Source organism: Seriola aureovittata, chromosome 4 (assembly GCF_021018895.1).
Source record: "Seriola aureovittata isolate HTS-2021-v1 ecotype China chromosome 4, ASM2101889v1, whole genome shotgun sequence".
NCBI classification, from domain to species: Eukaryota; Metazoa; Chordata; class Actinopteri; order Carangiformes; family Carangidae; genus Seriola; species Seriola aureovittata.
Genome location: NC_079367.1, coordinates 15637917 through 15652601, shown reverse-complemented (window position 1 = coordinate 15652601; position 14685 = coordinate 15637917). Strand labels below are relative to the sequence as shown.

At 36.0% G+C, this 14685-nt stretch overlaps 1 protein-coding gene across 5 annotated transcripts in view; it reads right to left on the bottom strand.

Annotated features, from left to right (window-relative positions):
* Positions 1–14685, bottom strand: part of mcamb (melanoma cell adhesion molecule b) — a 50146-nt gene that overhangs the window by 15728 nt on the left and 19733 nt on the right. For all 5 annotated transcript variants that reach the window (XR_008827315.1, XM_056373981.1, XM_056373980.1 and 2 more), the window contains exons 2-6: positions 7039–7163; positions 6706–6937; positions 6160–6230; positions 5961–6048; positions 5653–5823 (exon numbers count right to left, since the gene is read on the bottom strand). Coding sequence is in view for 4 of the 5 variants with exons in the window: in XM_056373981.1 (XP_056229956.1) it covers positions 5653–5823; positions 5961–6048; positions 6160–6230; positions 6706–6937; positions 7039–7163 (687 nt within the window). In the remaining variant the exon portion in view is untranslated. The remainder of the gene's footprint in view (positions 1–5652; positions 5824–5960; positions 6049–6159; positions 6231–6705; positions 6938–7038; positions 7164–14685) is intronic.

The following is a 14685-nucleotide window of genomic DNA, read 5'->3' as shown; positions in this document are numbered from 1 at the left end:
TTTTTGTATGTTTTTATGCCATAATAAATTATGACATTTTTTGATGTTTTTATGCCTCATTATACTATGACGTTTTTTGATGTTTTTTTTGCCATAATATAGTATGATATTTTTTTATGTTTTTATGCCTTATCATACTATGACGTTTTATGCCATACTATACTATGACGTTTTTTGATGTTTTTTTGCCATAATATAGTATGATGTTTTTTTTAAGTTTTTATGCCTTATTATACTATGACGTTTTATGCCATACTATACTATGATGTTTTTTGATGTTTTTATGCCTTACTATACTATGACGTTTTATGCCATACTATACTATGATGTTTTTATGCCTTATTATACTATGACGTTTTATGCCATACTATACTATGACGTTTTTGTATGTTTTTATGCCATAATAAATTATGACATTTTTTGATGTTTTTATGCCTTATTATACTATGATGTTTTATGCCATACTATACTATGACGTTTTTTGATGTTTTTTTGCCATAATATAGTATGATGTTTTTTTTATGTTTTTATGCCTTATTATACTATGACGTTTTATGCCATACTATACTATGACGTTTTTGTATGTTTTTATGCCATAATAAATTATGACATTTTTTGATGTTTTTATGCCTTATTATACTATGACGTTTTATGCCATACTATAGCATGACGATTTTTGACATTTTCATGCCTTAACATAGTATGACGTTTTTTGATTCTTTAATGCCTTATTATACTATGACGTTTTATGCCATACTATACTATAATGTTTTTTGATGTTTTTATGCCTTATTATACTATGACGTTTTATGCCATACTATACTATGACGTTTTTGTATGTTTTTATGCCATAATAAATTATGACATTTTTTGATGTTTTTATGCCTTATTATACTATGACGTTTTATGCCATACTATACTATGACGTTTTTTGATGTTTTTTTGCCATAATATAGTATGATGTTTTTTTTATGTTTTTATGCCTTATTATACTATGACGTTTTATGCCATACTATACTATGATGTTTTTTGATGTTTTTATGCCTTATTATACTATGACGTTTTATGCCATACTATACTATGATGTTTTTTGATGTTTTTATGCCTTATTATACTATGACGTTTTATGCCATACTATACTATGACGTTTTTGTATGTTTTTATGCCATAATAAATTATGACATTTTTTGATGTTTTTATGGCTCATTATACTATGACGTTTTTTGATGTTTTTTTGCCATAATATAGTATGATGTTTTTTTATGTTTTTATGCCTTATCATACTATGACGTTTTATGCCATACTATACTATGACGTTTTTTGATGTTTTCTTGCCATAATATAGTATGATGTTTTTTTTATGTTTTTATGCCTCATTATACTATGACGTTTTATGCCATACTATACTATGATGTTTTTTGATGTTTTTATGCCTTATTATACTATGACGTTTTTTTTATGTTTTTATGCCTTATTATACTATGACGTTTTATGCCATACTATACTATGATGTTTTTTGATGTTTTTATGCCTTATTATACTATGACGTTTTATGCCATACTATAGCATGACGATTTTTGAAGTTTTTATGCCTTAACATAGTATGACGTTTTTTGATTCTTCAATGCCTTATTATATACTATGACGTTTTATGCCATACTATACTATGACGTTTTTGTATGTTTTTATGCCATAATAAATTATGACATTTTTTGATGTTTTTATGCCTCATTATACTATGACGTTTTATCCCATACTATACTATGACGTTTTTTGATGTTTTCTTGCCATAATATAGTATGATGTTTTTTTTATGTTTTTATGCCTTATTATACCATGACGTTTTATGCCATACTATACTATGATATTTTTTGATGTTTTTATGCCTTATTATACTATGACGTTTTATGCCATACTATACTATGATGTTTTTTGATGTTTTTATGCCTTATTATACTATGACGTTTTATGCCATACTATACTATGACGTTTTTTGATGTTTTTTTGCCATAATATAGTATGATGTTTTTTTTATGTTTTTATGCCTTATTATACTATGACGTTTTATGCCATACTATACTATGATGTTTTTTGATGTTTTTATGCCTTATTATACTATGACGTTTTTTTTATGTTTTTATGCCTTATTATACTATGACGTTTTATGCCATACAATACTATGATGTTTTTTGATGTTTTTATGCCTTATTATACTATGACGTTTTATGCCATACTATAGCATGACGATTTTTGAAGTTTTTATGCCTTAACATAGTATGACGTTTTTTGATTCTTCAATGCCTTATTATATACTATGACGTTTTATGCCATACTATACTATGACGTTTTTGTATGTTTTTATGCCATAATAAATTATGACATTTTTTGATGTTTTTATGCCTCATTATACTATGACGTTTTATCCCATACTATACTATGACGTTTTTTGATGTTATTTTGCCATAATATAGTATGATGTTTTTTTATGTTTTTATGCCTTATTATACTATGACGTTTTATGCCATACTATAGCATGACGATTTTTGTATGTTTTTATGCCATAATAAATTATGACATTTTTTGATGTTTTCATGCCTTATTATAATATGACGTTTTATGCCATACTATACTATGACGTTTTTGTATGTTTTTATGCCATAATAAATTATGACATTTTTTGATGTTTTTATGCCTTATTATACTATGAAGTTTTATCCCATACTATACTATGACGTTTTTTGATGTTTATTTGCAATAATAATATATGATGTCTTTTGATGTTTTTATGCCTTAATATACTACGATAATTTACACCTTACTATACAGTGATGTTTTTAGGCATGTTTATAATAGGTCTTCTAATGGGAATATATTGTAGCACAGTAGTTTGAGCTGTTGCCTCTCAGTGCAAAGGTTCTGGGTTCAATCCTTCTGTGTAAAGTTTACATGTTTTTCCTGTTTCTATGTGGGTATAGTAAGGCAAAAACACTTCACAGTATGCTTAAGCATAAAAGTATCATTGTAAGGTAATAGAATCATCAATTTACCTACTGGTACCCAGAGGGAACCATGTAGTTTTCATGATGTTTTTATACCTCATTATACTATGACGTTTTATCCCATACTATCCTATGACATTTTTTGATGTTATTTTGCCATAATATAGTATGATGTTTTTTTATGTTTTTATGCCTTATTATACTATGACGTTTTATGCCATACTATACTATGACGTTTTTGTATGTTTTTATGCCATAATAAATTATGACATTTTTTGATGTTTTTATGCCTCATTATACTATGACGTTTTATCCCATACTATACTATGACGTTTTTTGATGTTTTTTTTGCCATAATATAGTATGATATTTTTTTATGTTTTTATGCCTTATCATACTATGACGTTTTATGCCATACTATACTATGACGTTTTTTGATGTTTTCTTGCCATAATATAGTATGATGTTTTTTTTATGTTTTTATGCCTTATTATACTATGACGTTTTATGCCATACTATACTATGATATTTTTTGATGTTTTTATGCCTTATTATACTATGACGTTTTATGCCATACTATACTATGATGTTTTTTGATGTTTTTATGCCTTATTATACTATGACGTTTTATGCCATACTATACTATGACGTTTTTGTATGTTTTTATGCCATAATAAATTATGACATTTTTTGATGTTTTTATGCCTCATTATACTATGACGTTTTATCCCATACTATACTATGATGTTTTTTTATGTTTTTTTGCCATAATATAGTATGATGTTTTTTTTATGTTTTTATGCCTTATTATACTATGACGTTTTATGCCATACTATACTATGATGTTTTTTGATGTTTTTATGCCTTATTATACTATGACGTTTTTTTTATGTTTTTATGCCTTATTATACTATGACGTTTTATGCCATACTATACTATGACGTTTTTTGATGTTTATTTGCAATAATAATATATGATGTCTTTTGATGTTTTTATGCCTTAATATACTACGATAATTTACACCTTACTATACAGTGATGTTTTTAGGCATGTTTATAATAGGTCTTCTAATGGGAATATATTGTAGCACAGTAGTTTGAGCTGTTGCCTCTCAGTGCAAAGGTTCTGGGTTCAATCCTTCTTTGGGACCCTTCTGTGTAAAGTTTACATGTTTTTCCTGTTTCTATGTGGGTATAGTAAGGCAAAAACACTTCACAGTATGCTTAAGCATAAAAGTATCATTGTAAGGTAATAGAATCATCAATTTACCTACTGGTACCCAGAGGGAACCATGTAGTTTTCATGATGTTTTTATACCTTACTATACTATGACGTTGTATGCAATACTAAACAATGACGTTTTTTGACATTTTTATGTCTTACTATACTATGACATTTTTATACCATACTATATGACTTTTTTGACGTTTTTATGCCTAACTATACAATTATGTTTTTTGTCAGTTTTATGCCTTACTAAACTATCCTGCCACCATCTAACAGAATTACAAGATTGAGCAAAATAAATTGCAAAGTAGCAATTTATTAAGTGCAAACGTATCTTAACATATTAACATATATAAATAACTACTTTCTATGTGTGTGTGTGTGTGTGTGTGTGTGTGTGTGTGAGTGTGAGTGTGTGTGAGTGATGTTCTTAAGGTGGTGTTTCAAGTGCTGCTGGCTGATTGGCTGGTGGGAGGTTTTAAACCTCAGCTGGTGAGGGCCCTCTGTCCCATCTCTATCAACAATGGAGGCCATCTGGCTACACTGTACTATGAAGCAAGTTCAACATACCCAGGATATCCTTTCATCATCTCGCTTAACTGAACCTAACATTTGCAATCCTGGATAACCTGTACTACGTCAGAACCATGAAAAAATATAAGAAGAACCAGTGAAAACTGCAGGTAACTTTGGGTATAGTGACACTAAAGTGATATTTAACAAGGTGAAATGTAAACAATATGATCACATAATTAGAAAAGAAAAGAAACACTGGAAATAATTTCCAGCTATCAAAGTCAGGCTCAGGATATATGCACATGAGTTATTATTAAATTACTGAGTGAGTATTTTTGCTCTTTTGTCTCATGATGAACAAACCATTATGAACATGTGATAAAGATAAAAAATAAAATTAAAGTTATGTCAGACTGTTTCTGCTGCAGAGAGGAGAGAAGAGACTGACTTCCACTGACTGAAATGTTCATTCATAATCATGGGTAATATTTAACAGTGTGTAGATCATTTTTCTAATCAAAGACATCAGTGGGTTCAGTTTTTATTTTCCAGTTATCATCCTAATGTTATTCTGAGCTGCAGTGGTGGAAGAAGAGACAGCTTTGACACTGTCAGGAATTCTGTTGGCATTAAAGAATCTTTCTTCGATTAATAATGAAATTATAAGAGTGATTAGATATTTAGTTTGATAAACTTTCCCTCCATTTGTTAGAAGCTCTGTTAAACCCACGGTTAAACCTGAAGTTACCTCGCTAACCTCAAATCCTGCTTCATAGTGCAGCTCTCAGTTTTTTTAGTGTCCAGGTTTCACTTAAACCAAGGATGAAACACTAGTGTTAGACTCTTAGATTTTTAAAAAAATGAAACATACAGATCAACAGTATTCAGCAGAGCTGTGTGTGAAACTCACAGTATACAGTGATGTTAATACGGTTGGTCTCTGTCATCCTGGTCCCTCCAGGAACAAAGTAGTTGACCTCGCAGTAGAACAGAGCATCCTTGTCCTCCTTCATTACCTTCATGTTCAGCTCACTCCTAACTGAGTACAGACCACTGGATTCAACAGTGGTAGTGAGCACCACTGGAGAACAAAAACGTGAAAACACACAAGACAGGAAGAAAAGAGAGGCAAATTGAGGAAAATACCTTAAACCACATAAGGAACAACCAAAAATAGTGTAGAAATGTATTGCAGATGTTGATGTGAATCCGTCTCACCATCTTGAATACTGCGTAGTGGCGTGTTGTTTCTGTACCAAGTGATGTTCGGCTTGGGGAAGCCATTTTTGACCTCACAGACCCCAATCTGAGGGAGAGGAGACAAAGAGACAAGAATAAATTCAAAAAATTGAACTAAAGCCTGACAGTCATTTCATAACATACATACTCTGATGTTCATTATTGAAAGCATGTTTACCTTGGACAGGCTGTCTTCACTGACTGAGAAGCCTTTTTGAGCAACTTCAATGGTAGGGAGGGCTGGTGTTTCTGCATAGGAATTAAGAACTGAATCAAGAACTACACTAGAATTACCATCTCGCAGTTGTACACCTCCATCTTTTTATGACGTGGAGGCATAAAAAGACAAAAAAAGTTAATGTGTTCTGGCAGGTGAAAAATTGCAGTTTTCAACGGTTTCAAACTGTTTCAGTGTCACAGTGTGTTCAAGGAAACATGTCAAAATGCTTGTGAGGGGCTGAACTGTCATTGGAAACACTGAAAGGAGTTGAAGGGTTCAGTTGAAGGGTTATCACTGCAATAAGCTGAAATTGCAAGTCACGTGAAAGGACTGAAAAAGCTGTAAACATTGAACTATTGGTTGAGTTGTATTCACTGAAAGCAGTTGAAATGTGAAGTTGAATTGGCCACAGGCAACAACTAATGATACCCATTCTTTCAGCATCATCTATTGTTATCCTGTATCTGGTGCTGTTAACAGAGGCCATCTCAGACTGAATCTTACCAAACACCTTGAGCTTTGTACGTCCCTCCCCATCCCCAACCGTCAGACTGTTGATGAAACAGATAAATTCCAGTTCGTCCTCCAGCCTCACATTGTGGATAGTCAACACCACTCCTCCACTGGCTCCGGTACCGTTCACACTGATCCGGTCAGTGAACGGTGTGCCTCGGTGTACAGTCTTCATGGTGCTGTCCTGGAAGTAGATGTTCTGCCTCTCGCCTGACCGTGTCGTCTAAAGGTTTTTTTTTTTAAAGGATCAAACATCACATGCAAAGAAACATCATACTTACGTCTGTATGTGTGTATGTGTGCAGCAGGCTCGATCAAACTCACATAGAACCACTTTATGGTCGTGCCGCCGATGCCGTCATCCGATTTGAACATGCAGGCGATCTGAGCTGTTTCGCCCCTGAACACTTCCACTCTGTCCTCCATGTTCACCTCCACAGTGGCCCATGCTGAAGAAAGAGAGTGAATATGGTTGTTGTTGAATACGTCTGTTCAACATGTTTTAATCATTCATAACTATCAGCTTCCTAATATTTCATCAAAACAGAAATAAATTGTGGAATCTATCATCTTTCTTTTTCTTATTTCTAAAATCATTGGGGATATAACAGAAATGCTTCAAGCCACTGAGTGGGTGAGCTGGTGTGCACGTTTGACTGGCAGCTGAGCCGGCAACATCCAATGTTCCTTAAGACATAGTTGGCAGAGTAAAGAGTGCCAGGCTAACCGACGAAACAAATGAAAATGATGTGGAAAATGTGATGGAAATATCACATTTATGTTTGTGTCATGTAATAATTTGAGGAATGTGCTCCATGCACATCACGATTTATTCACTAAATTAATACATTTATCAATGCACCAATTTTTCCACTCCAGCAAGGCGTAAAAAACTTTTTGACTTTTCTTTATTTTCTTTATTTTTGAATGTACAGCATTTCCCCACAGGTAATTTTATTCACAAATTGAAAATAAGCTTTTGCTCCAAAAATCTGAGACCAAAAATGGTGTGTTAGTGTCACTGTCAGCCTGCAACAGAACAGTGAAGTTACTGCTTTATGCAAATACTGTTTGAACTTAAAAACACTGATGGCAATTATTAAAGAAATTCTTCATCTACACATCAAAATAACTGCATTCTGACTCGAATATGTACAATAATAGCAAAAAATATCAAATTCAAATTTCTGCCTCTTGAGTGTTTACTAAAGAGGCCACGAGACATGTGATGGGGGGGTGGGGGGGTAATTTTGACTTGTTACAGTATGAAAAACACAGGTGTTACTCAACATTAACAATGTCTCTGTTCTGTAAGTGCCCCAGTACACCATGACAATGTGACATTCAGACACCCACATCAATATACTGCATCTGTGATAAAATAATATTGGGTGTTATATCAACCTGGCTGATCAAAACTTCATGCCAATAAAGCTTCATTGAACTCAACCTGAAATGGACGGGATGGCGTTAAGAAAGAACCTCAGGGTTAAAAACCAGTCATCCTGACAAGAACCTGAATGCTGAAGAAACACACAACCTCTGCATCCACACCCTGTTGAGATAAACTGGAATGGAGCCATGGAGGCAAAAAAAGAGAGAAGAAAGTCATGGTGGGTCAAAGGGAAGAGAGAGATGCTATGACAGGAATGAGAAGCCCACCCATGTCCACATTAATGTGCTGCATTCCACCATGTCACCCTCTCACAGGAAGAAAGGCTCAATTTACAGGCAGCATAGTAGCCCCACTGTTCCTTCACGATGCGTCTCTGAGGAACGAGTGGTTTTCCCCTTCCAGGGTCTCTCGCCGTGACGCATCCTGCTAGTTTATAGGGAGGACCCCTAGTTACACGTTGCATCGGAGTGTTTCAGTAGATGTATGAGATGCCAACGAGAGCTGTAGCCTGGAGGTATGAGGCCGCCAGGTTTGATTTAGCCTTTACTGAGTGTCTTTTCATTGTGTTGGTGAATGTAGCTTTTCTCACGGGAGAGAAAGATGTGATGGAGGGAAATGTCTGAGTTAATGTCAAGCGCTGCCCGAGAAAATGTAAATGAGAGTCATATGTGTCCTGCATTGACCTCTACTTACTCAGTCAGCTTCCACTATCATTTGTACTCTGGTTCATGAAGAGGAATCTGTCTTAAAGACTTGAAAAACTTGAACTGAACAGAAGTAATAAACCTCCACAGCAGTACATTTAGTTTGTCTCACCTATACATCATTGTATTATTGTATATTAACAGCATCATTTTGTCAAGACAGAAAAAAAACCACATCATATCAAGATTCATTTAATAAATTTTTCAAGAGCTTCCAACTGCATCTCATGGTCAGCAGATCATGTTTGCTCAGTTGTTGTGGACTGACGTAACCATGGAGCTTTGATCACATAATAACAGTTATCATGACTGAAGTCCCAAACTTAGGCCACTCCATTCAGTGATGCCTCTTGTTAAAACAAGACTTTGAAAGAAGAAAGAGCACTTTTCCGGTGGTTAATGTCAGACGACTTTAAGTTCATCTATGTCATAGCATTTACCATTAAATTGTGAATTGTGGCCACAGAGGCTGCTCTTTAGCGATACATGTCGCTTTAAACAGATGTTAAAATAATCTGCGTAAATTAGATAAAAGGAAATGATTTGCTGAGGTGCCCTTGGGCAAGGCATTTCTCTATTACAGCTGCTCACTGGACAATAGATATATCTGTTGACATACTGGGTAATCTCCAGCCAGGTGTGTGGAGTACACCATTGCTGAAAAAAAAAAAAACAATAAAAATAAAAAAATAAAAAAACACCACAAAAATCCCTCAAGGCGTTCACGAGACGAACGGACAACCAAAAACATAATGCCTCCACGGCTGTCGTCAGCATGGAGGCATAGAAATAATCAGATGTGTAATCTGCAGTTAAGTGAATTACCATAACACCAGGGCTGCCTGCTAATGAGCTTATTATCCAGACTCATCCCTGCTTCACTTCTGGCTCTTTACTCCTGCAACATTAACTGCTGTACCTCAAACTAAACCTCTGACTACTCGTGCACCTTCATCAACAACAAACACGCTTCCCCCTTCTTGAGTCCTCTGACTCATTCCCCCAATCTAAACTGCCTCCTCGCATCTCTCCCCCTTTTTATTCTCCCACCTGCCTCTCCCTCTGCTGTGTGTTGCTGTTTACCACTGGCTAATGGAGCTGGACAGATGCTTTCCTGTTAAAGAAATCCAATTAGACTCTCCAACACAGACATTTCCTGGCCATTAGCAAAGAAAGGACAACGCTGACTCACTTGGAGCATCCCATCCCCCACCTGAGGGTTTTCCTTCAGTAAGAAGAGCAATTCATAGTGGCATGACCAGGTAAAAAGTCAGATTCTACTTTGCAGTTCAGACCGAATGCTTCACAGTCTTTCCCTATACTGTCTGACAGCTAGAGTCTGTTTGCTCATGGGAAGCTCAATCAAATTTTCTTAGTAATTTGATCAGCATTCATCTCCATAGTGCATCAGTCAGAGAAGATGGCACTCCAAGGCCTCAGATCGATCCTTTCTGATAATGAGAGAGCAGAGTCCATGCACATTGGGTAATAATCCTAAATCAGTATGACAGACGAAAAGCTGAGCATCCCCTCTAACCGCTGGCAAAGCTGGGCCTCTCCAGTTTAACAAACTCCCCTCAGCAAACACAGCGAGAGGGTGTGTTTGACCCCGAGACAACAATTTCACATGCTGAGTGTATGATTTTCACAGAAGAAGGGAATGTGTTGTGTATACTTTAGTAAATATCTGCTGCTGACCTTCTTGAGTTTCTTGATTATCCCAATTACGTTTTATCTTATCCTGGGTTCAGAAACATGGATATGCTAGCCGGAGTACTCCACAGGAAACCAGGATACTGCGTCATTTAGATGCCTTATTTAGGTCTCTGATAATTCCTTGTTGGTACAGCAATGAGTGGCAGAGATTTTAAAAAATCAAGACACACCAGCACAGAGGTGCTCACAAACCAGAGGTAATGTTATGATCTATACAAGGATATAAATAACCAGGTGTCTTCTTTTCTGTGTAAACATTAAATCCTGAATAACATCCAAATGGGGATAAGACTGAAAATTGTGATATTAAAGGTGTACACAAATACTCAATGCTCCAACCAAAATAACGTTAACATGTATTAAACTGCTGAACTATATTACATCACAGACAACATCAAATGCAAGGTAAATAAAAACTAACAAATAAATCAAATATTGCTTATCTGCAGTGTTGTGTGTCTCTACACTTTATTGATATGATTGAGGGCTTCAGGAACAAAGCTCTCCTTATACCGTTTTGTTCTGTACTTTGGGACTATGAACCATTGTCCAAAATGAGGAAGCTGATTTTCACCGTTCAAAAGATGCGAGCGGCCATTTAAAAGGCCAGCTATCCACTGTAACTGTCTGGTTTACAGGGACGCTAGGTTAGGCTGGCAGCTTACTGGATCATTTAACAATTTGATTCACAGAATTCCAAAGATAAAATCAATTCAGAAAAAGCACGGTAGAATTAGGTCATCATGGTCTTGTCAATTTGGAAATAGGACAGTTTCCTCACACACAACAAACACTGATGCTCCTTCTCGTACACAGCTTCACAATTTTGCCTCAAAGTTAGGATTTGTGTCAATAATGGTCCAAAGGTATTTGTAAGACTGTACACATTTCCCTGTCTGACCTTCAACTGATGTGACTTCAGGTATATTGGCACATCTTCAAAAAAATCAATTATCATATATTTTCTCTTAGATAGGTTCAGTTGAAGGTAGGATTCCTCACACCACTTGATAAATAATAGCGGTGAAAGCGTGCGTCCTTGTGGGGAGCCAGTTAAGGAGCGGAGTTGGTCAGACAGACCTCAGGCCCAAGAGCAACATCAAAAAATCCAGAATATATTTAACCCGATGTCAATGCTCAATATTAAAGGAATAGTTTGGTATTTTAGGAAATATGTTTTTTCCTTCTCTTGCCAAGAGAAGCTTGATACTGCGCTCATGTCTGTAAATCAACTATAAGGCTATAGCCAGCAGCCACTTAGCTTAGCTCAAACACTGAACCTGGTCAAATTAAAGCCCCATAAACCCACAACATGTGGTTTTTTCACTTTTCTTCTCAGAGAGAAGAAGACCTAAAGTGACATAAGAAATAAAAATAAATTTAAAAAGTGACGGCTGAACTTAACAGGAATGCATTGATTTAATAATAAAAAGGATTCCCACACTGCAGAAAGAGAAAGAGAAATCCTTATTTCAACAACAGCACTGTTTATATTCCCACAGATACACATGAAACACACCAGAGAAACCAGTTAAAAGGGATATTTTTGCTTTGATTCATGAGGCTAATTGAGTCTGGTTCACACACTCACATACCCGTGCACACGCACATCTCAGTTAGTGTGTCAGCGCTGATAATCAAGCTTCAAAGAGCTCGAGTGTAGGCTGCAGGTGATCTCTCCACAGAAATAAACATCTTGGTTCAGCTGTTCCCCCGTAAAACACAGCTCATCCCACAAAGAGGATGGATTGTATTCAAAGGCACGACAAAATTAGGTGCACTTAAAAGATAAGACAAAATAAGCCCCACAACACACCCCTTGTAAAGGAGAGCAAAGGCAGATAGGATAATCTCAAGAGGGAAGTCATATCAAAGACATTGTGTATCCTGACAAAAGGCTTTGATTTCATCGTAGACATAATAATCAGTTTCTGTCTGTGGGGAGAGATGATAACAAAGCTTCCTGCCAGACTCTGAGCTTCTGAGGTATATAAAATCTCTTCACTTATACGTGTAAAGACAACTTCCTATAAACCCGGAAAACTATTGTTGGGGATCAGAAGACAATCTTTTCTTTTCTTTTTTTTCACATTCATGACCACATACATATATTTTGTCATTTCTGCTTTATTTGATAGAGTGTGACAGAGCAGAGAATGAAAGGAAAGAAGGGGAGAAAGGGGATGACATGCAGCAATGAATGATTGGAAGCCAGGTCACTGTGGTAAGGACTTGTTTGTGGATCGCACTCTACCAGGTGAGGCACCGGGGCATCCCTACAGCGGTATATTTTAAGCAGATGCTTCAGTCATCCCTCTGAGAGGTACAGTAGACAGATGAGATGTGGCATGTGTTTGTTCAAAGGCTGGAATCTGTTTTGACGTTCTAACCATGAAAGAGTCATTGACAAGCTGCAGTCGACCTCCCCTCTCCCTCCGCCTGCTCTGGCAACGGCCCAGACCACAGATGGTCACTGGTGAAGGACAGGACGTCCACCTTCAGCACATTGAGTGGTATTCAAACCAGATAAGCGTCCTGTGCACTTTTTGACATTAATCAGATGAATCGAACCGGGTGAAAGAACGGTGGTTCGGGTGCAGAACATGGCCCTTCAGAGACTACACAGAATAGATCAAAAACCTACATTAAAGATGGTACTAAATGCTCATTAACTATGTTTTAGGGAAATTTGGAAAACAAGCTTTCTCCTAGAAATTACATTTATATATATCTATATCTACATATAGATATAGATATATATAGAGTAATCACGTCCTGTCTTTCCCTAACTTTTCTGTGAGTGCCTAAACATAACCACAACAATACACAGTCACAAGAGTATTCTGCTTGTGCAGTCATTATCGATAAATATCAACTGGGTGGAACTGTTAAAGAACAACATTTCCTCACTATTTTCTTAAAAAATATATAATTACTCTGAGTATCTTTTCTTTCTTTAAAAATTTTCTTGCAGTATAGAAACCTAATTTCTAAGAGGAAGGGTTGTAACAAGAAAAAAGGCTTAAAGCCACACCTGCAGCCTCAAGAGAGTTTGATATTCAATACACCACACAATGTGAAAATACTGGACCTAGTCAACAGGATACTGACCGGGTTGTGCTGCAGGAAAGGTAATTACAAGAGGATGTCCCCATCAGTAAATTCCATCACATTTTGGCCTTTAGATTAAGAAACATCCTGCGAGCACATTTCTTGACTCTTTGACCTGAGGGTGGTGCGATAGGAAAGAGTGTGTAAAATGGTAAGCCATGAAAATACTGAACAAATATCATGACAATCTGTTGATTAGAGTTTATTTTTTTCTTGTGGAAAAGTAAAAATTGTGGCCTCCTGGTTGTGCTGGAGAAAAGGTCAGGGGGTCACCAAAATTAGCTAGTGAATAATTACTATTCACTAGCTGTCATATATCTTTCAAATGAATGGACAAAAGCATCAAGAAAGCCCCATCTCAAATGTGAGAAAAACTCAGATCAAAGCAGCAGCAATGACTGACAGCATGATTGCTGAGGTCAAGAGGAAACACACACACGCGCACAGGCACACACAGACACACAGACACACACACACACACACAGACACACACAGAACTTGTGAGCTTTCAGCCTGTCTGTCTGGGAAGTGTGATGTGAGACGAGCCCATCATATGTGCAACAGGATCTGTTCACAAACAAACACACACACACACCTATATATATATATATATATATATATATATATACATGCTTCAAGGTCTCTAAGCTGTACCTACTTCATATGTACCAGGGAGAGTGACTACCAGCACTAAACACATTATTAAATGGTTTGCAAATGTCTCAGAGCACAACTATCACATGATACACATCTCTACTCTGCAGTGTTTCATTCACTGCTTTCCAGGCACTTACTTGGTGATTCAACAGCAGACTTTCCACTCTCTCTAAAGGTAAATACGTAGTCTAGAATCTATAAATCTAAAAGAGAGAGCCCGCAGTTTTGTTTGCATTACAGAGTGCTTATATCATTTGTTTCTTCTACTACAAGGTTAGATATGTACTGGATTAATATTTACATACCAAGGATTCTCCCTGCTTTGACTCCAATTTATGTTTAATTTATGTCCGGCAAGAAAAAGGTGAGACTCCACTGAGACATGAA